Here is a 26,576-nt window from a genome sequence, read left to right as displayed (position 1 = left end):
GCCAAACGAGCGCTATTAGCCATGTGACTCATTAGTGGCGGCAGTCACACAAAGGTTTGTCCCTCGCACAACGCTCAGGACATTGCTGTTGTATTGCATCATTTTGTCATGTCACTCATTAGTGGAGCTAGTCACGACTTACTCCAGTCCCCAACAGATGAACTCATTCGTGGGTGTCTTTAATATTTTGTCGTTACTGACCAGTCAATAGCATGACCAGCGACTGGTTTGCTGCTAGCTGTCACTTTACTGTGATCGCCGCTCTCCTAAATGTCATGGAGGCAGACACTTGAGCACAGAGCAGGAACCTCTGCTACGTCCCACAGCGAGGACAACATGTCCCGGGCCTGATCCGCGGGAGTCACCTGCACAAACAGCGTCCTAGCCCCCCTCCCCGGCAGGACGGGGTTAAACCACAAGCGTGCATGGCCCATGCGAAGCTGCGATTGGCCGAGGAGATTTGATAACCCCGCCCCTCTGTGCTTACGTCATCCCGGCGGCGCTGTCTGAGAGAGAGTTAGAGAGAGAGAGAGAGAGGGACGCACTGAACACTGACGAACCTGGACGGGACGAGTGGCCCCCATCCATCACCGCCATGGGATGCAGCGCCGCGCCCCCGCGCTACCTGAAGCCGGTCCACCTGGACACGCGGACTATAAAGCAGTGCAGTTGAGGCTGCCGCTGCACCACAGCTCCTCTCCTCCCCGAGCCGAGCAGGAGGAGGATGACGATGATGACGACGATGATGACGATGACGATAATGAAGAGGAGGAACATCTAAGGATGAGAAGTGTTTCTCCAGCAGACAACTTGGACCGAGACGTTTGCGCGACCCTCCTCCGTGTTTAGCTCCCCAGGACCATGTCGGCCCTGTGTGTGTCTGCAGTGGTGAGTACACACCTACGTGCCTGCTTGTGTGTGTGTGCGTGTATTCGTTGTCCTAAGGTTCTCCATTTAAAGGGACAGTGCCCGTTTTATGTCCCAGACCTCACTTCAAACTATCCACGGATAATGTTTGCCTGTTAAATGAACTCCAAGGGGGGGCGCCCCCTCCCAGCAGTCGTACATCCCCCTGTGGCTGAGCCACACTAGAAGGGCCCCCAGTGGAAGGATGGAGAATGCCAGCGGCCCATTGTTCACCCTGCGAACGCTCTGTGTCGGACTAAAAACCGGTAACGTCAGTCCACGACAAAGACAAGGGACCAGTCGGAGCAGGCAGAGGGCGGGCAGGACATTTAACAAGTCAGTGTGAGGACGTTTTATTGTCCCCATCGCAGTAAGTTCAGAGTGGATGATCGGTGGAATCTGTTCATCATTGGACTGGATTTTCTCCTTCACACGAGGGAGGTGTCCCTTAGTTATGCCCCAGGTGTTGACAGTAGTCTGGACACTGAATCCTCCTCATCCTCACACAACCTTCGTCTCGTCTCATACATGCTCACGTCATATGAACCTTTAACTGTTATAGAAAGTTTTGACAATGTTCTGGTAAGGCATACGAACGGGACAGTCAAACTTTGACATTTCTTTCACTGAACAGAAATAATTGGCATGGCATCATCATTTCTTTCACCAGATCCTAAGAACTTAATTTAATAAAAAACCCTTAAAAGAAATGACAGAAGAAGATTAAAAAAGAATATGAGTCATAACGATATCTGCGCCGGCTCTGCTACTCCACCTGAACACGCCTGGACACCACTGTTATGTACAACACGTGCTTTTCTGCAACGCAACAAGTCAAATCAAAGTAAACTATGTGCAGGAAGGGCATTTTGATAAGGTGGTTTAATGGTGAAACCATTTCAACAGCCGTCATTGCAAAATGCTTATAAAAATGGTGGCTGGTGATTGGGTGAATCATCTACTCGCTGGTTCTGACAGACCCAATGCTAATGCAGCAGCTATGCTAACCTCTTCAGAACAAGGGTCAAAATCTCTGCTGTGAATAAGCCGCCATTCTTTGAGGCAATTGAGTAAAATTCAATTTGAAAGGTGGCTCTCCAAAGCACCCCGTTTTTAGTAACGAGGCGTAAACGTCCCTTCAGCCGGTGAAATGTTTCGTCTCTAATCATGTCCCCCATGCAGCAGCTCCAACTGCTTTAAGAAGTGCACGACTCAGAGAATCCGTCCACACCGCGAAACTAAGACTGAGGCTGACGTCCTGCGAGTTCCTCTTTCACAGCTCACTTCCCCCCCCCCCACCTGCTCCAAGGCCCCAGCAGCTGACTCAAAGTATCTATTCTGCACGCAAACAACCAGCGGCGGCCATGTCAGCCTTGTCTCTCTGTCTGCGAGTTAACGGCCCGAGGACAGCGAGGCCGCAACAGGTGCAGCTGTGTCGCATGCCGCGTGTGTGTGCATGTGTTACTAACACACACATCCCACCCACACTCAGATGTTTGTGTGCACTCACACACCTCATTATGTAACACATGTGGTCCAACACGCACACACACACACATTACTAAACAGAGGCGTGATTGCTTTGGATGGAGTTCTTTCTGAAAGACGCTCACCCCTGAGCAGGGTGCACTTCCCGCTCTGAGGGGAGAGGTGTTGCCCGCTCACCACAAGTCAACACGTCCTGTCACGGGGATTGCGTGCAGCTGCCGGTCAGCGCGTGAGCCTCGCTTCCAGATGGCTGCGCCTCAGGGGGCTTTGTGCGGTGGTCCTGATACGGATCGGTCGCTGCACATGTTGGGCATGCAGGAGTATGAAATCAAGGCTGACGGTCTGTCCGACACAAACAGAGTGGCTGGTTGAAAGGAAGAGCCATCCAATCAATTTCAGAAAACATGCCAGTAGGATTTGATGCAACGCTCACAGGCAATTCAGTATGTTCAGATACAACATTCAATGTCCCTGCTGGACATAGTTTTAAAAAAGCCACTATGGGAAGCTGAATATGTCGTTAGCATGAACTTGCTATCCAAACATTCCTTGTGAGCGCAGGTTGATCAGGTCACAGCTGTTTTACTGTTTTACCTGGAGAGATTTCATTGAGTTGGACTGGTTCTTGTGAGAGTGCCCAATGTCTCGCCCTAACGAGGACACGCAAGCTCAGACCCGAGCTGAATCTATTTCTATTTGTGGGCGCTGACTGGGTTTACTCAGCAATTGGCTAACGTGCTTCATAGACCCGCCTCCTGTGGGCCACTTCTCCGTGGCCCCAGTGCTGCTGAGACAGGTGGAAACTTGCAGGAACGGTATGTATTTCATACAGGTATCATATTTTACTGGGTGAGTTCCACATTTCAAAAACACTAGTATTGACAACTTGTGTCATTTCTTTCGGTTGCATCTCTATTTTTTGTGGCTCACGGCCCTCTACTGGCCAGCCGCTGCTGGTGTCACTGTCTCACGGTTGCACATGGTAGAGAGGGAAACAGTCACTAGACAAAAAAAAGTCAGCATTCAGCAAAAAAAGTCAGCAAAAGCGTTGACTCGTGAAAACTCACAGAAGTATCAGTTGCTGCAATAGAAGAGGTGCTTTGTGACCAAGAGACAGATCCCTAATGCTGATCAAGCTACCCAAAAATGTCATCCTTCAATACCCAGAAAGATTGTCCCAGAGTGATGGCGCTGTCATGGGAGATTGGCTGTTTACCGACGATCACCACACAATCTGGTATCGTATTTTAACATAGCGGCCTTGGTGTTGTGAAATTCACTCCTTCATAACGCAAATCAAACACTGGGTTCAGGTGCAGACGTCTGTTTGTCACGCCTGTCACCTAAAAAAGATCTGACTCACCACTAGCAAACTGGGTGTGTCTCTGGATGGCTCCTGGCTTCAGCGTGGGGGGGCTACAATTACGGTGTTCCACAAAAAGTGTCGGGGGGTTGATGTGTTTGTTGCTAAATGTCTGTGTATGTCTGTGTGTATGCTGTGGGTGTGTATGCTTAACATGCAGGATCCAGCTCCGCAGTGATGCAGCAGCGCCACAATGTTGCCTCTGGGATGTAAACAAGGGCTCCACCCTGAAATCTCTGTCCTTTACTCCGTCAGTGAGCGACAGACATTGGAAGGAAAGTCCCCCGGAACCCGCCCCGGCATGCAGCAAAATCATGGCCGTTGATTTGCACCAGTGCTTTTACAGTGAGACATAGATCCTCACCCACGTTTTAAAACGTCTAGTTCACCTTTAACGAGAAGTTATGTATGTGTTTGTTCCAGGCGGCATCCTCGGGGGTCTAAAGAGTGAAGCCAAAAGTGCCTTAAAGCTGCATTCTCACTGCTAACCAGCAGAGGGCAACTTCTCTGGTTGAAAAGAGGTTCCATGAGAAAATCATTCTACTTCTCTCTTGATTGATTGATTCCCTAGTAAACATTGTAAACACACTCATGGATTTCAACGTTGATTTGCCTTCAAAGCAATTCCCAGAGCACAAATGAGGAAGAGACTCGCGAGATTCCCAAGCGACTTTTGCTCATTCGGCCTCTTCGATTTTGACATTGATTTGACTTCATACTCTTGTGTCATTTCTGGTTGCAATTCATGCCAGATGGCAACGGCCCAAATACCTAACTGAATGTGTGACGTCTTGGTAACTACTCAATTTGTTTCAAATATTGCAATGGATTAATTTCAGCTCATGGAAATGGTTTAGGGTTAAATTATTTGAAATTATATATTGAATAATATGAGGTTTTAGTGACTTCTTTTTGTTTAACAACAGAAGTGAGTCAAAGCAAATTGCCACATTTTACTGACCACAAAAGTTTTAAATTCAAAATGCTGTTTAACATAATTCAACCTAATTCCAAATTCTGCAGGTGGGTTTTGAATCTTTTAAGGGTTACTGGGGCAAGTTTAGTTATGCATCCATGACGCGGAAAAGAGGTAGATTCAAAATAAATAATGGTCAAAAATCAATGCATCAGAGGCGGGGACATCCGGACTTTACTGCTGCGTTCACATGACATGGGATGGAAAAGGACAGCAGCTACAGTGACTGCAGTGCATCAGGGACACAACAGAGTGAGGGCAAAGCGGGATAACAGCCCAGTTCTTGTCCCACTGCCTGCCGTCTGGCTCTCTCATTGGCCGGTTGGACTGTGCACTGGGCAGATGATGTAGTTTTGGGGCAGTGCGGCAAGACACAAAGTTGGCATAATAGCAGGGAGGCAGGCAGCAATGAGTGAAATGGATCCATGCGTTGCAGAGCTGCCGAGGTGGTTGCGTAGAAGGTTGTTTGTGTGTGTTGGGGTTAGGGTTAGGGTTTGATGTTCCTAACGGTAAAAGGAACAGAGCAATGTTTGCATGCATGTGTTTGATTGGAAGGGAGGGGTCCCTGCAGCGATCGCCCACGCAGAGAAACGTTCGCTGTGTCAAAATAGCAGCTTCTGTTCTGCTGCACATTCGTGTCCCTGGCGCGATGAATGGCAGCAGACGGACCTGGATCGTCTGAGGTCATTCCGCTCCCCACGCAGCTGCATCTCAAGCCACAGAGACACACACAAATGGACATTAGCAGGATGCAAAAATGCTACTTGGCTGTTGGGTACAAGATAAGCTGTGGACAGCCAGGGCACGGACACACGTCAGCCTACACGAGCATATACATAACCTCCTGGCAGGGATAATAATGAGTTCTTTAGTAGCCGTTTTTACCATTGAACATAGCCAGGCTAGCGGATTCCCTGCCTTCCTGTCTCAGTGTTAAGATAAGCGAAAAACTGGATTTATTTGTATGATATAATCTTCTCATCTAACTGCACGTATTTCAATCAGGAAAGACATGACATGTGAAAAAAAGATCAGAGAGATGAGACCAGCTTAAGTTAGGCAGATGTATGAGAAATCATACAAGACAAATCATTTCCCAATGTTTCCCCCCAAACTAACTTGGACTTGAGCTTGTAGAGGCTCTGTGCTGCTGTCTCTCCTTCACAGCCCCACCTGACCGGTTGGGCGTTTCATATGTCGTAGCAGGAAACAAGTGCAAATGAGGGCCCCGTCCGGGGTCCAGAATGTCCCCAGCCACCGCTGCGTGCGCTCTCCAGCAGCATCACGCCGATGCCGCGCCACTGACATCAATGTGTTCATTCACCGCGGCCTGCAGTTATGAGCAGCATGGCAGGAACACGCTCTTCTGATGTTTATGGATGAGCGTTCTGGGAACTAGCACAAAGAGCCAAAGGGGTGGCGTGCGGGGAAAGGGCAACCGGAGAGGCGAAAGAATGGACCCCTTTATTCAAATTAGCAACAACCGTATAATAAGTTGGTCTTCCTAGTATTACTCAATGATGCAAAGTTTGTGGGAAAAGTGTAACCTTGTCATCCTCTGTGATGTCTCAAAGAAAACACCGGTCGGGCCTCCCGCCCGCTCCAGCTCTGAAGGAAACGTGACTGTCATGACCCAATGCAAATGCTTTAGTTCAGGGCAAATGACCTGAACATTCATTGCATCATCAGCTGAGCTTTCCCCCCCCGGTGCATCACTTCAGGCCCAGCAGAACTGTTGGTTCTGTGTCAGATCAGTCAGAGAGTCCTAAATTGTCCTTGTGGACTGGCCACCGGACGCACGCGGTAGACGTAGGAATGGAAGTTTGGTTATAGTACAAGTGCCTTGGAATAGATTCTTCTGATCAATACTTTCCAACAGTTGGCTTCAGTTACATTATCATACAGTCCAGTTGTGCATCAGTGGAAAAGGTATCGGCTGGAGGTAAATGAGTTATTATGATGTGGTCAAGTTGAAACTTGACAAAGTTTTTCATAATGCATCTTTAATACTACTGATGCCAGTACATTATAGATGACAAATAACAAAGTTAAAGTGTAGCCATTTGATTTTTTGTCCGTTTACACTGACTTCAGATTAAATGATTTCCCGGTATGTAACAGCAGTGTTTCCTGTGTTTCTTCCCCTTCACAACATTTTATCTGGAAATGAGTTTGGTTGATAAATTCTTCCCATCCGTGTGCCTGAGAGAGGTGTTATTAGTTCTCCGCTACTACTGTGTCGTCTGGTGTGCTGTGTTTTGGTCTTCAGACTTTAAGTTTATTGTAATATTTATCGGCCATATTTAATTGTACTTAGCTCCGCCCCCCAAAAAGAAGATGGCAGGGACCAGAAACGAAAATTGCGACAACTAAAAACCATTCAAAATTCCAAACTCAAGGCCTCCTAACCATGATCCTCAAACCAATGGTGGAATCACAACAACTACTTTCACTTCTTAGTCACTTCACTTTTACTACAACATGATGCACAGGAGTCCCCCCCGACACTCATTTTCCTGCTCATTAGCACACGTGTGTTGGGTCGGACCGTCATTGGGCTGATACAGTGAAGTCAGATTTTGACATCTGCTAAAGACTCAGATCAGAGAATCACTGCCAGCCCCCCGTTATTGGAGATGGGGCTGCCTGAAGTTAGTGCTCTAACATGACTCACACCCTTTGTGTCTGTGTGAATGTGTGTGTGTTCATCTGAGACACATGAGGATTATCCACTTCCCAGCAGCGGTGAGAAGGGACTCTGAAACACACACACACACACACTGTATGTCTGTTCTAATTCTCAGTTGTGGTAAAGTCAATCTGCATTGTCATCAACTCAAGTGAAGAGTGGGTCATGAATGACGCTGGAATAAACTGTTTATTCCCCTACCTATTTCATCAAAGCAGACTTCTACATGGCTACATGGCAGCAGTGGGATTTGTATTATCCAGAATTGACACTCACCTCACACACCTCTGACTGTGTGGCCCTTGATATTTCAAAGCAAACACATGAATGATCGCTCAACACTAGTCTGGAAATTGTTTTTTGATTGGCTATTGTGGAAAATAATCTGTGACTTTGGCATCCATACCCAACGTCGAAAAGGAATTTGAAGGACCTATAAGCTCCCCCCCAACTCCAGCCAGCTGTCCATCTGTCTGTTCAATAAATCCAGCCCCTCTGATCAAGAACTTTGAACACCTTTTAGTCAGCTTGTTATTCAGTCAGTTGGTACTCATGAAGAAGTATTACTACTAATGGCCTCCCATTTTGCAAAGAATGTGATTTATTGTTGCCAAAATTTTAACATGTTACACAAGACAACTGAGAGACCTTTGTCATTGATATTTTCCGTGGATTCTCATAGAGGAATAAACCTTAGAGTGTTTGGCCTTATTTTGGCCTGCTGTAAGCAGTGATACTGCCAGGGGGAATGACCATGTAGAGGGATCATTTGGAGAAACAGCAGCCAACTCTTAACTAGAGTTCTGAACCAGCGTTCCCCGTGTGACTTCAATGCTTGTGGTACTCTGTGACCACTGGATTAGCTATTAGGCAAATGCTTGTGAACATGTTTGCTGTGTCAACTTAAAAGGAGATGTTTTGTCAGTGTTGTTTTCACAAATGAAGAAAAAGGGTAATGTAGGCGTTGGCGAACATGAGGTGCTAGGTTGGGTAGTAGTAAATGATACCACTAAGGTATCAACTAATCCAGTACCAAGTATTGGGAAACCTCTCCATTAAAACAATCCCTGCATTTGATCACTTTTACCCACAAAAGATTTTACAGTGCATTTGTAAGGTTCTGCTCGCAGCCAATGAAGTGTTCCCTGTTTTAATCGGACTTCCGATTGGCCCACTGGCAACAACAATAATAAGATTTGTAATTTGACTTGCAAACATGCCACCAAAATGGTTTGCAATACTACAAATGTGTGGCAATAAGCCAATAAGCGTGGAAGTAGCATTTAACCAAACTGAATTCTCATTCACATGATAAGTATTGGTGTTGCCGTCACTTTAAGGATGCTGGTATCATAAAATAAAACCGATAGCGCTTCAAATACTTTGCATAGAGATATTCTGCTATTTAAATACAATTACCATTTTGTCTCTTCTCTTCCCCACGCTCCTTCCCTTCTCAGCTCTTATGTTCAGTGATGGTGAACATCTCTGCTCGGGTTTTGACCACGATCAGCGCAGCTGACTATTCAATCCTCTCACCTCGCCACTATCGGCACACCGACCCGGACTCGGGCACCCAGCTGGTCTGTGACAAGTGCCCGGCAGGCACCCACGTGTCGGCCCACTGCACCCCGACGGCCGTAAGGGAGTGCAGCCGCTGCCCCGAAGGCAGCTTCACACGTGGCGAGAATGGGATGCAGAAATGCCATCCTTGTCGAGCTGTGTGCCCTGCAGGCTTCATGGAGAAAGCCATCTGCAGGCCCATCCAGGACAGAGTCTGCACGTGTCCCCCCAACAGCTTTTTGTCAGGGGATGGCGTCACAGAGTGTAAGCCACACTCGCTGTGCCCGCCAGGGACCAGGGTGAAAAGGCGGGGCAGTGAAACAGAGGATGTGCTCTGTAAGCCGTGCACCAAAGGGACTTTCTCAGATGTAGAGTCGAGCATGGCAAAGTGTCGCACTCACACGGACTGCAAAGCTCAGGGTCTGGTGCTGATAACCCCGGGGACCAAAGAGACCGATAATGTCTGTGGAGCCCCTTCCTCTTTGCCTCTCTCTACATCCACGCTACTGGGGCCTGAACAGGCTGTTGTACATGAACCCATGACTTCCTTACCCACTCCTTCATCGTCCCTGAATGGACCTGCCTATAAAGGTGAGAGACCCTTATTAAATGCAAAAAGCAGTCTTCTCTTGAAATGGCAAAGAATAAACGGTGTAGTTTTGACTGTGTTTTTTATGGCTCAAAGTGAGCAAACCTTTTCAGCTTAAGAGCTACCTTTAAATCGATGAAGCCTTGGCGATCAACGTATTTGTGCACCCCTGGCTTAGAGTTTATATTACATGAACTATGCATTTCATACAGGGCTGGAAGTCAGGATTAGCTCTAGCTTGAGACGGGATTCCTTTTCACGCATTATTGCTCAATTTCCCAGCAAAGTAGCATAATGGGCAATATGGGAATCCTAAAACAAAGCACAGTCATAGGGACGAAAACAACCAGGTGGCAGTTCTCTACCTCAGGAATGTTACTATTTCTTCCATTCACCCGTCTTTTCTTCTGACACCCTCCCTTCCTACTTTTAAATGGGAGATGGAAGTAGCCTAGCGGCTAGCTTAGCATAGCGGTGCTTTAAGTTGTCCGTTTGCCACTCACCCCCCTTCTGTTTGACACGTGGAGTGATTTCTCTGCACAGTTCTCAGCCTCTGTTTACTTCCAATGCAAAAAGCTCTCTCCATCTTGATCTAACTGGCTGCAGGCAGCGGCCATTTCGTTTCCGCGGTCAACTTCCGGTTTTCTTCTGCAAACTGGAAGTTAACCAACGTACATTATTTATGTTTTTGTTGTTCTGTTGTTATGTTTTGTTTTTGTTGTTCTATGATTTTGTTGCATTCATTCGACCACATTAATTGCATAGATGCGTCTAATAAATATCGAAATTTGATTTATTGCTGCCAGCCTTCATTTTGGGATTGCTGTTTTCTGATAAAAGGATGGGAGGGATTTCCAGCCATCAAAGTGGGAACAGTCAGCAGCGTATTTATGATTTAATGCCATTATACAAAACCATTCCCATTAGCAGCAGTACTCAGCAGGCGCAGAATAAGCAGCAGAGAGGTGGCCGTGGCCACAATGATAATCAATAGCTGTTATGAAGCGCTGATTTGTTCCCGCGGCTGGAAAGGACTCCGTCTAGGGGATATGATATCCAATATGAACTGATTTGTTCCGCTCAAATAGTCGGCCAAAGCCAACCGGTCCGACCGGGGGTTAATAGTCAGGCAAACGGTTCAGCTGACTGGGGGGCTAGTAGTTGGGCAAAAGGTTTAATTGTTTTATTTAATTAAATAATAAATTATATATATATATATATATTTTAATTGGACACTTTTTCAGCGGGGCCCCCTTTTACAATGGTAGGGAAAACACTGGGTTGTAATTTTCATTGCTTAAGCCTAATGAAGGGGCAGGCTGTGGGGTGAGCAAATTGAGAGCTTGTGTACTGTGTGATCACAAGGTGGAGTACAGGGGGATTGTACTTTTTAATGGAAAGAATGGTACTGTCTTCTTCTGCAGTGGTTAAATTGCACCTAACTTGATAATACAACCAAGTTTGGTAAAACAGAAATAACAACAAAAATAGACTGTACTTGGAGAGTGATTTTTTAGTGATTCACCCATTCATACACTGATGGCAGGAGCTACTATACACACTACCACCACGTTCCCATTAGTAATAACATTCACACGATGTAGACACAGCTACAGGACCAATTGACCTAAACGCCAGAGCATGTCTTTGGACCATGGGAGGAAGGCGGGAGTACCTGGACATGGGGAGAACACGCAAACTCAACAGCGACAGTGGCCCCTACCCCACAAAGGGGTCGACATGGACCGCCAACCCTTTGATTTGCCCCTTTACTGATACACAGTTGTGATTAGTAAACCTGGCTATTAATAACCAGCCAACTTATAATGAGCATGTCATCTGTTCTGTATGCAACTAATCTCCATGTAGAGGCATTGCTCATAAGTCGCCTAGACTGCTGTAACATCCATCAGCACTCATATAATCAGACATGATTCAAGTCACTAATGCTCATGTATAGTCTCACCCTCTTACTACTACTCCATCCATCATTTAGGTTTATTTGCATTTCCATTTCGGCCTAAAAATGTCTCTTGTATCTCATCTCTTGTCTCTCTTGTCTCTCTTCCTCCATGTCGCTGTCATCGATCCCTCTGTCTCTCATCGTAGGCGGCTACAGACAGTCAGCAGCCATTCAACTGAGGGGAAACCTTGGTGGGGGAGACCACCGTGCAGAGGGGCTACTCCTCAGCAGGTTAAGCCTTCCCACCCCATCCAATCACGACTCACCACAGGTTACACAGCTCCCAGCTCACAAACAAAACATAGACCTCGAACACCAACACGGGCAAACCATTTTGGACCCTATGCCAGGCTCCAACAAAAAGGCGGCAGATAGTATGGAGGGGGCGGAGATAGTCAGAGTTGGTGTCAGTAAGGTAGCCGGGCAGGAGAGCGGAGGTGGGGGGAGTGGTGTGTCTAGCTACTACAGGCCCACTCGCAGGGGGTCCCCCAGGCCCAGCACCCATGATCACTTTGACATCAACGAGCACCTCCCGTGGATGATAGTGCTGCTGCTCCTGCTGGTGCTGGTGGTAATCGTGATCTGCAGCGTGAAGCGGAGCTCTCGCGTGCTGAAGAAGGGGCCCGTGCAGGACCCCAGCAGCATCATAGAGAAGGCAATTCGGAAGAAAGCAGCTGCGCCTCCAACGCAGCTTAAAGAGAAGTGGATCTACTACTCCAACGGACAGGGTAAGCCTGCTGTCATTTTTCTTTCCAGCCCCCTACCCCACTGAAGCTGTAAACGTAAGTGAACACTGCATCTATCAACCTGGACTTCCAGTTGGTATACCAATGTTTGGTCGGTGCCCCTGGGAGTCTGATACCGACTAAGCTAAACTTTAAAATTGTTTTCTGAGAAGACCTGCCTAGTCAAAAATAACTGCCAGAGCGGAACATAGAGCATCATAGTCTGAAGTTTAGGGCCATTGTGTGAGTGAGAATGTCTTAGCTCTACACTTTTAAATAGTGGATAAACACCGGCAATCACTCAAGAATTAATTTATATAAAAAATGTCAATGCTCGGCCAAAGATTGTACCCCGCACATGGATTTATACTTGTGTCACTGACAATAACATGGGGTAATGTCCCTGTTGCATACACATGGCCTCAAATGGAGGGCAGTAGTTACACAATAGAGGATGTGACCCTTTTGTCGTACCTCTTTGCGGTCACCACCATCCAACCCCGACACACACACACGCACACACACACACACACACACACACACACACACACACACACACACACACACACACACACACACACACACACACACTCAGGTTACATCGCTGCTCTCCGTTTTCCAATTTTGTCTTGGTTTCTATTTCCTCCCCTAATGTTTTAACTCCTTGTTCTTAGTCGCTTCTGACTTCCTTTGTCCATTTTCAGGACCTTTATTCAAGCAGATTTTCTCCCGCTTTAATCTTTTTTGATCTATTTTTAATTCAGTCAGCTTTCTTTTTACCTCTTCTTGTATCTGTCTTACATTATGCATATGCCTCTTCTATTGCCTCATTTAACTTCCTCCGTCTGAATTTTGGGGTTTGACTCCTCTCCACTCCTTTTTAGTGCCTGTCCGTTTACACTATGTAGAGTACATTTTGTCTCACAGATCAGCTTCTGACTTCGATCAGAAAGACCCAAACCCAGGGGACACCTCCTGCCTGAGACACTCGACTCTCCACTCTGAAACTGTGTGTGTGTGTTTTGAAGCTGAGCCGCGCGCCTCTCTGCTCCCTCGGTGCCTGGCCACAGAGAACAGGAATAATCTGGTTTGAGCTGCATCAGGGTTGTTGTTTGGCTGGCAAGGCACATTAATGGGTCAAGCGGGACTCTTACAGGACAACAAAGAGAGATACAGAGACAGAAGGAAATGAACATAGAGCAAGAAAGCTGATGTAACAGTGGTGTGAGTTTAGGCTGGAAGTGGGAGATACTGAAGATGCCTGATGAAGAGAGGCTTGGCTCTAAGAAGATACAAGTAACTCTTTGACACCATAACAGATTAAATGCATTTATTTACTTCGCAAACCTATGAACTGTGCTCTATGCATAACTGAAGTTACTGTATGTTAAATGCAAAGACCAGAAGAACGATTTTTCATTAAAGATGACGCGATTGGCCGGATTGATCATCTGAATTGTGTGTGCTAATACTGAACGGTTAAGGTTAGGGATCTCGTTTGTTTTAAAAGGAACAACTTTAACTGTTGGTAGGAGATTGAATTAGTCATTTCAGGATCAATTTGATCAATGGAAGACTTTTTTTAAACTATTTTTCTCTTAAGTTAATAAATAATAAGCTCAAAGCCAATGGTCAAATACACAGACAAAGATGATGATGTTCATGCTCATCACCTTATGCTGAGTGCTGTTCATTACGTTATGGAGAGAATATTTTCTGCTGCCACTACGGTTCATTAACTGGAAACATGTCAAAGTAAAACCTAATGCTTTGTGAGGATCGATGCCGACACCTTCATGACACATAAACTGACTTCATAGTGTGTGTGTGCTCATGTTGTTTTTTACTGATCAGATGAGCAGATCTGCACCCATGTGAATGCATTTACTTGAGTATGTATATATGCACATGCAACCCAAATAGCCATTTTACACCGCTGTTTACTCGGTGGGGCAGAGAACAAAACATTCTTCTTAATCCTTCCAAGGTGCGTGGCTGGCTCCCCTTCAAGGTGTAATGCCCCTTTACTAGAGCAGTTAAAACTCTATAGCAATAAAAGAAAATGAAATTTCAAAGCACAGATCACACACATACAGTACTTGGCATTTGCTCTGAGTTGGGTCAGGAAGTAGTGAAAACTGCAACTGCATTACTGAATGGGCTTTTCCAGGCTTACGGGCGAGACGTGTCTTGTGCAGGATCTGGACAGACAATTTATCTGGAACAAAGGTTGCAGGAGTCAAATTAAAGAAGAGGCGATCACACAAATGTTGAAGCTTGAGGATACATTAAGCTGACAGTCATTTAATTACATTACATGTCATTTAGCTGACGCTTTTATCCAAAGCGACTTACAATAAGTAATAATAATTAATAATAATTAATCACATACCTATTATTATGTAGCCATTTTTTGATACAACAGAAAATTCGAAAATGTTGAGGCCAGGTATTGAGACTCATAAAGATGACCCATTGACCCATAAAGATGTAAAAACCCAAATGATCTTTGGGTAGAACATGATATAGAGGCCAGTTGCGCTTGGTGTGGTCACCAGGCATACTCTTCACAACATAAATTGCCACTTTGATTAAAACTGTGGAGGAAAACAACATTCTACCTGCCCACCATCCTCCCTCGTTTAACAACCACACTGTTAATTATCCCAATGTTCCACATCTAAGCCCAGCAGGGAGCCACTTGTTAGAATACACTGCGTTGTGCAGTACCAGGGTGGGCCAAGGTAGCCTGCTCTCCGTTCAGCCTGGGTTTGATTGTGAAAAGCACAGTTTGGGGTGGGTTTGTTGTCTGCTTGGAGGTATACCGCACTTGTTTGGATCCCAATTCACCAATTTAACGTTGTGTGTTCCGAAAGTGGAAAGAACGTATGTGATGTGATGAACAGAAACGTGTTTGTAAAGATGCTGACGCACGAGGCACCCTGCTTCAAATCAAGTTACATGCACTAACAAGGCGATGGAGTGCGACCACTTGTTGGATCTATAGGTTTTTATTTTTTATTCATGTTAATTTTTCATTTGGCCATCAGTGGTGGGTGTCATCTTTGATTCCACAATCCCATATATATCATTTTTTCTATTCTGCTGACCCATAAGCCACCGCTGCTGCTACTAACAAAGCAATGATAGGCATATGATATTTAGTTGCAGGCTGGATATATGAGTTTGAATGCAGATCGCAAGGAGGAGTAGAATAAATGTCATTCAATGATTACTAGCTTCGTCGTGCTGTGTTTATAGCAAGTGGATGAGGGTCGACAGGCTCCCGGCCAAAAAGGTCCAAAAGGTAATGTAGAACTGGAGGAGGGGTATTGTGTTGGTGTGTTCTTCATCCACTTTGAGTTTGAGGTAATTTTGACTTTTCACTTGCAAGTCATGAAGTAAATTTGAAGTACTACAAAAGCTCAGTTAAAGATTGGAGCTCTGGTTTTAAATTATTAGTTAATTGTGAAGTTAGTTTAGGTTTTTGACTTGGGTTGAGGTATAGAAAAACAATTTTGTTAAGTTAAATGTTAAGGTTAAACATGTTGTGATGGGGTTCAAGTAGGGATCAAGGATTTTTAAGAAAGAAATATGTGTAAGCTGTAGCGTTGTAGTCTGTTTGAAATGTTGGTGTCATGTCTAAATGGGTGCCCCCAACCACCCTAAAGAAATAGGGATGCTCCCATTAACGCCATTGGTCCGGAGTAACATTGAAGTTCACATACCAATGGGTGACGTTACAGTGAAAATAATATAGTGTCTATGATTATGGCACTACACAAGGGCCTTAAAAAATTGTACTCCAGAGTTTTCTAAGCCCCCAACTGATTCTAACTGTCCAGAACCTGCCCCCGGTTCTTCTATGCAGGTGTTTAGGCTTCATGTACACTTTTCTCTCAGCCTGTGTGTACAGGCAATGGGTCTATGTGTTTGTTGAGCAAGGACTTACCACCCTGGCTAACATCCACTTTCTGAATCATTTTGGATTTGTGCACTACCCATTTTTTGCCGCACCAATTCATAGCCGGCCAGCCGCACCCCCGCCTCCCCGCCAGCGCCACCCAGCAGCGGCCGTTGCATTCGACATCTTTCTCGTGTGTGGCCGCGCCAGCAATATACTGTATGTCAATGTACGCGTTACGTAGGCAGGTAACGGAGGGAGCGGTATAGCGAGCTCATCCGATTTTTCCTAAAATTAAACATTGTTCACGAGTCCCAAAGCTCGAGTCCGAGTCGAGTCTGAAGTCTTTCGAGGACGAGTCCCAAGTTGAGTCGGAAGTCACCGCGTGTGCGACTCGAGTCCGAGTCTCAAACTCGAGTCCCCATCTCTGCCTGGTGCCCATGTTCTATTATTTCTTTACATATCCTGAACCGATACAATCGCTAGATAAATAGCAGCGACTGTCGACAGGTCTGGTATTTGTCTGTGACTGCTCCGTGACTGGTTATACAACAAAAACACTTGTGAGTCCAATGCAAGCTATGTTTAGAAGCCCTGGCTTTCTTTAGAAGACAGTGCCATTTGCTACTAAATTAGCAAAATACAAAATCTTAAGAAAAAAGGAAACATGCAATTGATACAATACAACAGGCTTGAATCATTGGAAACTCTGTTTGTCAAAACAGCACATGAACGTGTATGTTCACCGATTAGGGTGTCAAAGTGCTTCGGCTGAGTTTCGGCTGAGAGCAATCAACTTGTCGTTTCCTAACGACGGGGGAGTGGTCAGCGCAGACGCAGCCGACTTCCACTAACGAGGGAGTATTTAACTGGAGGTTAGGGGAAGCGAAGATTTGCTTTGCTGAGTGGCCGTAGCATCCGCGCCACCCTCCCCCCACGTCCACCCCCAGCCCTGCAGTAGTGTGGTCTCAATAGCCCTGCTGTAGTGTGATATATATTCCCGTGGAAACTTTCTGGAAACTTGCCGCCCCTTTACAACCCAAGTAAGCAGAGTTTACAGCTACATTCTTCAATTACGAGTAAGCCACATTTATCTTAATTGAATAGTGAGTGAACAAATGATCACTAGTCCTTCAACTTTAAACTCAGGTTTGTTATTTTGATGTGTTTTTTAGGTTTTATGATCATTCTACAATTCCTTATTCATCCAAATCCCAACATTTCTTTTGATGTACGTCTGTTTTATTATCAAAATACCATTTTGCTTAACCCTATTGAAAAGGTTTCCTACGTAACCCGAGGTTTACGCATGGAAACACCGCTCCAAATAGAGTATATATCCATCCTTAATATATGACAGCAAGCAAACTAAGCCGTGTATGCTGTGGACGCCACATTGTATAAGAAAGTCACAAAAAGCCCAAAATAAACTAAGCGACTGGGGCAGCTAATGTATTGGTAAATGACGTCAGTGGAGTGCTATGGCTTTGATGAGGGTAGATATTACGGATTTCGTTCCCCGTTGGATATGGATCTGATAAAACACTTGGTCATTTCTATTCTTAGCATACCTAACATTGGCATAGCCAGTGTTAGCACATCGATAACCTGCTTCATTGTGTTTCTGTGAAAACCCTGCGAAAGAACAGGAATGTAGTCCACCTTTAAGCAGAATCTCTGTTCTATCTCTGCTCAGGAGTGGATATCCTGAAGGTAGTGGCAGCCCACGTGGGCACCCAGTGGGCCGACATCTATCAGTCACTGGCCAACGCCACGGAGAAGGAGATGGCCGCCTTCTCCAATGGCTACTCGTCGGAGCACGAGCGGGCGTACGCCGCGCTGCAGCACTGGACCATCCGAGATGGCGACGCCAACCTGGCCAAGCTGATCAACGCCCTGCACAGACAGCGCCGCATCGACGTGGTGGAGAAAATCCGTTGTGTCATGGAGGACAACCCACAGGTAGATCGGATGGATGTGTGAGCAAAAGCTTTTCCCACCAGGAGTTTAAGATCTTTGACCTTTTCTTGTGTTCACATCTTTTCCATTGACATCCCTCGCCGGTGTAATGTGCAGCACACGCTGTGGTCTTGCATCTTTATCCCATGGAAATCGTGTTACGAAGCAGCGCGTTCCACACGGTTCACTTTGGGACAATGATTTCATGTTGAAGGAGGACTCTGCACATCTCCAGAGGGAAGAACTGCATGTCTGTTTGTGGACAGAATGGACAATCGTTCAATGTCACCAATTTTTCTGTTATTAGTTTGTCTATTGAGGCGGGCGATGGTGGCGCATGGAGTAGAGAAGGTGTGCTGGGAACTGTAAGCGCGACGGTTCGAACCATGGCTGCCCTAACCTTGGCTGCCCCATGCGCCAAGTCGATGTGTGCCTGAGCAAGATACCCAACCCCCAATTGCTCCCCAGGTAAAAATGTAAAAAGCCTTGGGTTAAAAATGCAATTTAAGTCGCTTTGGATAAAAGCGTCAGCTAAATTACATGTAACGTATTGAGTTACATTTAGATTTGTACCCATTATATTTTCTGGTTGTGCATCTGTTCGGTCCATTCTGGAGAACATGTGTTCTGCTGTGTTGGCTAAACCCACCAGTGCAACGGATGGGGGTCGGTGTCTGCAATGTGCTGTTATATCACAGCGTTAAGAGTAATGACTGAAGAGTCAGCAAGAAGTTATTTTGAGGAATTGAGAGTTGCTGCAACCACGAGAGCATTTTGAGGATACAGCCTTATCTGGTCACCCAAAATATTACACATTCTGATGCTGCAGAATTATCCTGTCTTTCTTTTCTCACTTGCTGCGTCAAATTGCTTAATACTTTCATAGATCTTTTCACACATTCTACGGACATTCACAGACACACACACACACACAAACGATCAAATGCTCCTCAGGTGAAAATGATTACATTGTTTCCACATGGAAGTTTGGTTTAAATTTGAATGCATCGCTTTATATTTGACGAACATCTCCTTGTTTAGAAGGCTGTTTATTTATTGATAAAAGATGAACAGCATGAACATTTTTTGATTCCTTTTTAGCCTTAAGTCGGAGCTGCAGACTTCACACTTCTTTGCAGTAGCACACGTAATGCTGGTTCTAGCTCTGACCTCAACTGTTTTACTTGCATTTTATAGCCATTTAAAAAAAAAGTAAATGGTTAATCAGTAATAATTTACCACTCAACGTAATCCTTTTTTTATATCCAGTTCAACCAACTGAACAGGCTTCACGTTGCTCCTCTAATAATTGCCTCTTTGGGGGAAAAGCTATTTCCCCTTAAGAGACGTAATTCCTTCCCCTCTGGTTGAATCCTGTTTGAATTATTTTAAAAAGTTAGTTTCACAAATCGATAATTTTTGCATGCGTGTAGCAGGATGACTGCTATGGATTCACATTTCCAACCTCAGTCATGGGCCTGTCTGGTAACAGCCTTGTACTGTCATTTCCTCAGGACAAACACACATGTCGCACAGACAGAGAAAGACATAAACACAGGAGTCCTTCATCACCATTAACTTACTTCTTATTCTCCATCAACTTTCTTATCATGGTACCCTTGACTGCATGTCCAAGGTGATGCACAGTGACAGCCTTGTTTCAAGAAAACTCCAGCGTCACAGTTTTTCATTTCTTCTCTATTGTGATTTGTCCTTTCATCACAGCTTAATAATGAGCAGATTTTGGTCTTTGGAGAAGGTAGCAGATAATGAACATGTTTGGTGAGGGGGAGGCAGAGAATCCAGTCCGATTAAAACGGCACACAGGAAGTTGGAGCAGTTACATTGGAACAATATTCATACTTAATTAACCTGAAATGATGGCGCCCCTTGTGCACATCGTCTCGTGGGATCCAGGGTTGTTTTTATTAATTTGTCTTTGACACAATGACCTCATGCACCAAACAAAATCCATTGAGAAAATGGTCAGTTCACTCCAAATGTGTGAGAGGTTGAGGTCAAGGTCTTCAACGCCAAACAGGGAAAACCATTTTCTTAATGGAGTTTGTTTGGTGCATGTGTGACTTTATGGGGGTACTGAACCCTCAGAATAACTAAACAGGAAGTGGTCTGTGAACCAGTTCCAAAACTCAAAAGTACTGTAATTTCCAGACTATAGGACGCACCTGAATATAAGCCGCAAAATCTAAAAGAAATCTGTACATCTATAAGCCACACCTGTCTATAAGTCGTACCACATTGTAACATGACATATTTACACAGAAGGATGATACACAGAAAGTATTTTTTTGATCACGGAAATCAAGGAAATAAATGTATTTTTCGAAAAATTGCCTATAACACGGCACTGTGTGTTCACCCAAGGTCGTAACCATGGTTTAGACATTGAGGGGGTCCAAATGAATAGTTCACGGCGGAGGTTTCATTGATAATGTCCCCAAGGTTAATAACCAGTTGGTCCGCTCCACACGCCGTATCTAGTCGAGTGTCCGCTGGCAGTGGGGTGCGAAACCACGCTGCGGAGTCGCACTAACGAGCAAAGATGCCAATCCATTGACAGGCTTCATGAAAGGAAAACATATGTTTTATATATTTTCTGGTGTATATTGGGGTGGGGGGGGTTGGTATTTTCTCATTATTTGGGGGGACACGACCCCTCAACGAATGCGTGGTTACGCCCTTGTGTTCACCCTTTAGGACATTTTCAAGGGGTCATCTGCTTTTATTTCCTCTTGTCATCTTTTTACATCGAGTAGGTTTTGAGTTGGATTGGAGTTTGGTTTTTAATGAGCAAATTAGTCGCAGACCACACAGGTACACAGGAAGACCTGTATCCTTATCCTCCTCTTTCTCTGAGAGGAGAATCCACAACAAACAGGAGTCATTACCCCTCGCTGCCACATTGATGCACATCAAGTGCAATTTCTCCAGAATTGGGTAGTAATTCAGCAAGATTACTTACATGTGTTTGTGAGTATGTTTTACATTTTGTACGCATTACTGCAGTTTGTACTTAAAATGTCATAGACAAATGAAGTGGTTAAGTCTGTACCAGGACGTCATCCATTCAGTGGGGTTGATGCTGTGTTGGGACAAGTTCCTGTTCTAGCTACGCTTCATCTTACTTGTAGCTTATATGTTTAGCGTAATTACGACTGTGAGAATCCTTTTGGGAGGGATTGTCATTTCTCAATACATATCCAGTGTGTGTGTGTGTGTCCTGTGTGTATACTTATATACTATTACTTCTAAGTGTTGTTCTGTGCACCTTGTGTGTCTGTTTAAGTCCCCAGAGGGGCATTGTTTTTCACAGCTCTACCTCTGTTTGGGGCTGCTCAGGGCTGCCCGTGTCAGGAAACCAGATCTTTTGCCGGGTGAGAGGCAGACTATATGGGAGGGCAGACTTGGGACTAGGGACTAGCTTTTCTAGACTCTGGACATATCTAGGGACTAGCTTGTCTTGACTCTGGCCTTGTCATTCTTAACTCCTAACAGAATTCACAAGTTACCAGTGTTGCCTGGGGACTTGACTCAAATCTTGAGTTTTTCTTTACTCCGGATTTGCCATTCTTGAGAGTTGAGACTCATTTGTGACTTATTGAACAATAATTTGTTGAGCTCAACACAAAGCCCAAATATACAGCTTATGATCTTGATAACTGATTTAAGAATCCTTACTGCGGGAGGTTACACAATCAGAAGAGAAAGAAACAACAAGGACGTCTTTTCAAAGAAAATTGGCATCCTCATTAAAAGAACGAGAGAGCGAAGAGAATCAGCACTATGGTGTGGCAAAGACTAGCCTGTGTTGGAGCATTTGTCACAGACTCCTCTGATTATTCTATTTCTGTCTACAGTTTGACATCAACCAGCTGATTACCTCAGTGAATGTAAGCCAAAGCATCAGTATCACCAACAAGCCGGTCAGGTCTCCCAGCAGTGGCGGTAGTGGCAGCAACAGCAGCGGAAGCACTGGCGGGGTCAGTGGCGTGGCAGTGGAGCAGTCCCCGGACCGCACCAAGGGATTCTTCCCCGACGAATCGGAGCCGCTGCTCCGCTGTGACTCCACCTCTAGTAAAGACTCCGCCCTCAGCAGGAACAGCTCGTTCATTACCAAAGGTGAGCCCGTTATCTGTGAAACTTAGCAGTGCCCAAAAACCAGGGTGACTCTTTTGGTAACACTGCAATTAGTAGTATTTATATTGTTTGGTCATTGGGTTGCTTTTGAATGAAATGAAATGTGTCCTTTAGTAAGCAAGTATCGCTTGTAAGAGCCCAAAGTGTGTATGTTGTTTAATTGGACCTCCTTATGTTGAGGACGTACTATTTTGGATATATGTTGGTGTGACGCCCCCTTTATTTTCCTGCTTATATTGACGTCATGTTTCTAATAGGTGAATCCAGAGATGAGCTGATTAGGCACTTGTGCACAGTTTTATTTTGTGTATTTAGTCAACGTTTTTAATGCGTAAATGAACTCCAAACGAAACAAAAGTAAGATCTCTTGTCATTCGCGTCAAGAAAAGGAATTCAATGTGCCTGCAGCTCAATAGTGGCTTACAAATGCATGACAATGAAGGAATGCCGCTATAGCATAGTAAAAAACTGGCGATTAGTAGAAAAAGCTACTCCAAGGACTGGGCATGAGGATGTTGAATGCCAGTTGATCACCGGTGAAACCTGAGGAAAAGGCAAAAATTAGCATTAGTTTTCGCTTCAATGGCAATCTACCTGCAGTGCCTTTGCATTCGACTGGTCTATTGCCATCCACCTATTGGCCACCCCTGGTCTAGTAGTAACATCAGAAGGTGTCTGATAGAATACAACCTAACTGACTCACTTTTTATGTGTGTATAAATACACACAAAATACTCATTAGAATAAGAATTAAGCAGTAAGGTATGAGAGGCTGTACTCTATCGTCCAATAATAACAGTAGCAGTCCAAGGGTGTTGTTAGGTCCAATGCAAAAGCTCTGTGTGATAGTTATGACATGAAAAAGGCTTTTTTTATAGTCTTTTCTCAAACTATATAGCCAATTTCATTTTAAGGATTCAAATTGTTTCTGGTGCTGGGGGCTTTCTGTTTTTTATATTAGGACGATACAGAAGAGGTTTCACCAAGTCTATGTGACATCTCGTGTGGTGTAATGTATTGTTTTTGGACACCTGCAGATGGCCCACCAATTCTTACCCCACAAGGCATTTTTGGTAGCCAAAACATATGATTGTTGTCAGAGAAGTGACTCCTGTTAGCTAGCAGTGGCCTGTAGGAGCATCCACATTTTTTCACAACTTCATACTCTTATGATTGGGACACTGATTTAGCGTTACACTTAAAGAAAACCACCTGACATCAGTTCAAACATGTGTGGATGCCGACTGCCCCCATGTGGTCACTTTGAGTGTTGTTGCTTATTTGCTTTTTATCAGCAATAGTGCTGTATTTTATTATTTGATCAAATAAAACTGCAGTTGATTACCAGGATTCATGGGATGTCTGTACAAGATTTACCATGAAGATGTAGATTTACCATGTAGATTTGATAGAAATGCGTATTTTTTTGCACCCATGATTATACTTGTTTTTTTTATTGACTACAATTATTTACTGCTAAAAGTATTTATGCATTTCCTGACTGTTTGCTAGCTGCCAGTTTTCCGGCTTAACATCAAGGTAACCAACGTAACGATAACACACACTATTGAAAAGCCGCCTCCTTTTTGGACTCTCCATCAGTTGATGCAACGCTCAGTGCTTTTAGTGGTGGCTTGCTAATGGAACACGGAAATCAAAGTGATGAGCTGATGTTAAAATGCTTTGTGGAACTGAGATATACAGAATCGACCTTGGGTTCATTGCCACAAGGGAACACCCTTTTCCCTAGACATTTTATCTGCTACTATTCTAAATATATTGATTAGAATTGCTTTAATCACAATAACGGCACCCTCTCTGTCTCCCCTCCAGAGAAGAAAGACACCGTGCTCCGACAGGTTCGTCTGGACCCGTGTGACCTGCAGCCCATCTTTGACGACATGCTGCACATCCTGAACCCGGAGGAGCTGCACGTCATCGAGGAGATCCCAGCTGCAGAGGACCGGCTGGACCAGCTGTTTGAGATCGCCGGGGTCAAAAGTCAAGAGGCCAGTCAGACACTGCTGGAGTCAGTCTACAGCCACCTTCCTGACCTGTTATAGTGCAAGGAGGGAAGAAGAAATCCAATGGGCAAGGACCAGAACAAGTGTCTCTGTGGGAGGGATAACTCCAATCGGATGGAGAGTGACATTTCACAGTCACATGATTGGAGCTTGGTGTTTTAGAAGAGATGGTGATCTATTTCACATCTTGGCTCTTGAGTACTACGTTACCAGCCAGGTGGTATTATGAGTATAGGAGTATTTTGACCAGAACAATGATGCTTCAGAGCTTCCAAACTTTGTTAATATATCCCAACTGACCAATGCCTTTATGGGGTTAGGTTCGTACCAATCGTCCTGGCTTCCCCTGTATTCAACATAATTTCAGCGTTAAAACAAACAGAATATTTAAGTCTGTGGTTATTGCTACATGATTGCAATAAAAGGAGACTACACACACACTAGTAAATTAACTATAACTCTAAATGGTACTGGTATTATTATTAAGCATTTAAACGGTTTAGGAGGCTTGCAAACCACAATCACAGATATTTTGGAAGAGTTGGTTCCTTTTCTCAGCACCCTCCTTTTTTGCATTTGTGTTGACGTGGAGCAAGAGTCCGTGGGGAATTTATGCTGGTAACCTACCAGACCAGCAGGGGGCAGTGTCAGATTAGACGGCTGATCTGCTGCTCTGGAAACAAAACCATTTAAAAAACAAATACTAGATTAAATGTCTAAGTAACACAATATCACATTAGTAGAGTCATATGCTTTTGGAAAAAAAGGATCCATAACTATCAAAAAAGAGCAGTAATTTCTGTATTTGTTCCTTTGCAACCAAATCCATATCTAAAAACAGTTTAGATATGTCGCTTTGGATGCTCGGTCGCTGTTGGACGGAAGGACAGTATGAAACCGACACCAGATGTCTGCTCGCTGGCCCCATTCGCCCCAACAAGTTTGAGATTTTGGAGCTTCATGTCTGGCTGTCTGAGTGTTTCCAACTATTTTTTCTTCATGCAGTGATATGTGGCTTCATGCGGTGGATATAAAAATCTTAAAATGATGCACTAATTATATTTTTTAGAGAAAAGGCTGACTATATTTTCCCTTCATGTCTTATGCCAATGACAAAAAAAATATTATGTCGATTGGTTTTCTACATTCAGTCTGATAACCTTATTTTAGCACCACTTTGTTATCATTTTGACTTCACTGTATTTATTTATATTACCCTTTCCCCCGCTTGGCTTAATGATGATAATGATGATGATGATGATGAGGATGAGCTGGCCTGGATGTAAGTCATGCATTACTCCATACTTGAGATCTACTTGTGTTACATGATTGAAATGAGATCGAAATAATGTGCTCTTTCAGTTCATTCCAAGTTCCAAGTAAATAATAAAGCTGAAATGCACCACCAAAAAAACCTCATTGCCGTTTGGAGGGGATATTTCAGGCGCCATGAGAGGAGAGGAGGATAGACTCTGTTTTCACCAAGCCAGTTACTATGGAAACGCAGGGGGTATTAACCCTGAACTAATGACTATTTCAAGGATTCCTGACAGCACGAAGGACCAGTGATTTGTGGGATGTTGACAATGATCATGGGGATGATGGGAATGACAAGTGTGAGCTTGCCCTCCACGAGGCTGTTGGGACTCTTTTAATTGTATTTTCTTCTAAGGAAGTCTGACAGAATGATGGTAAGGTTTGAAACGCACTTGTGGCTTAAGTGGAGGAGTTCATTAACGTGTGTAACCACTATGTTTACTACTATGTAACCTCTTGAATTCAACCAATTAAAGCTCAAAGTATTTGTCATAGCAGTGTGTGTGGTTGTCACTCATTTAGATTGTTGTATGGGATACAAACTCGAACCAGAGGATAAAATGAGTGTGGGTCAGCAACTTGGAAAGAGAAGCAAGCTAAGCTACCAGGTACTCTGTATGAAATGAAACATCATCATACTCAAGTTTCCCCTCACGGAAACTTAGCTAGCTGAGCTACAGCAAATATGGCAAAAGACGTTAAACTATGCCCAAGCTATTGTTTCACTAGTGTTGTGTTCAAATAATGAAGAAACACCAGACGGATGGGAGACATCTTGGTATGAACAGTTATAGACAGTAATAAACTACAAAATGCATTCCCTGCTGAAAATGCGTTGGAATGCAGAAAGCTGAAATTAATTTTAAAATGTTGCTTAAAGTACAGAAATGAAACAAGCTGAAATTATTCTAAACATTGCTGAAAGAATAGAAAAAGCTGGAATACATTTAAA

General features: G+C 44.5%; 1 protein-coding gene across 2 annotated transcripts; it reads left to right on the top strand.

Annotated features, from left to right (window-relative positions):
* The first annotated feature begins 486 nt into the window (after positions 1 to 486).
* tnfrsf21 (tumor necrosis factor receptor superfamily, member 21) lies at positions 487 to 26,118 on the top strand. 2 transcript variants are annotated; one of them, XM_037449316.2, is made up of 6 exons: positions 487 to 888; positions 8,883 to 9,576; positions 11,684 to 12,265; positions 17,863 to 18,128; positions 22,004 to 22,265; positions 24,117 to 26,118. In XM_037449316.2, exons 1-6 carry the CDS (start codon positions 862 to 864, stop codon positions 24,344 to 24,346), a joined length of 2,061 nt encoding a protein of 686 aa, XP_037305213.2. In that variant the 5' UTR covers positions 487 to 861; the 3' UTR covers positions 24,347 to 26,118. The 2 variants fall into 2 exon arrangements, with proteins under 2 accessions (XP_037305213.2, XP_062415457.1); XM_062559473.1 differs by lacking the exon at positions 487 to 888 and adding an exon at positions 2,256 to 2,330.
* Positions 26,119 to 26,576: the final 458 nt, after the last annotated feature.

This window comes from Pungitius pungitius, chromosome 20 (assembly GCF_949316345.1).
Source record: "Pungitius pungitius chromosome 20, fPunPun2.1, whole genome shotgun sequence".
Classification (NCBI taxonomy): Eukaryota; Metazoa; Chordata; class Actinopteri; order Perciformes; family Gasterosteidae; genus Pungitius; species Pungitius pungitius.
This window is presented reverse-complemented; position numbering and strand designations above follow the sequence as displayed.

Coding starts and splice junctions, on each gene's coding strand:
- tnfrsf21 (XM_062559473.1), top strand. CDS start 2,271: ATGTCAGCCTTGTCTCTCTGTCTGCGAGTTAACGGCCCGAGGACAGCG. Junction 9,577..11,683: donor GAATGGACCTGCCTATAAAG/GTGAGAGACCCT, acceptor CTCTCATCGTAG/GCGGCTACAGACAGTCAGCA. Junction 12,266..17,862: donor CTACTACTCCAACGGACAGG/GTAAGCCTGCTG, acceptor ATCTCTGCTCAG/GAGTGGATATCCTGAAGGTA.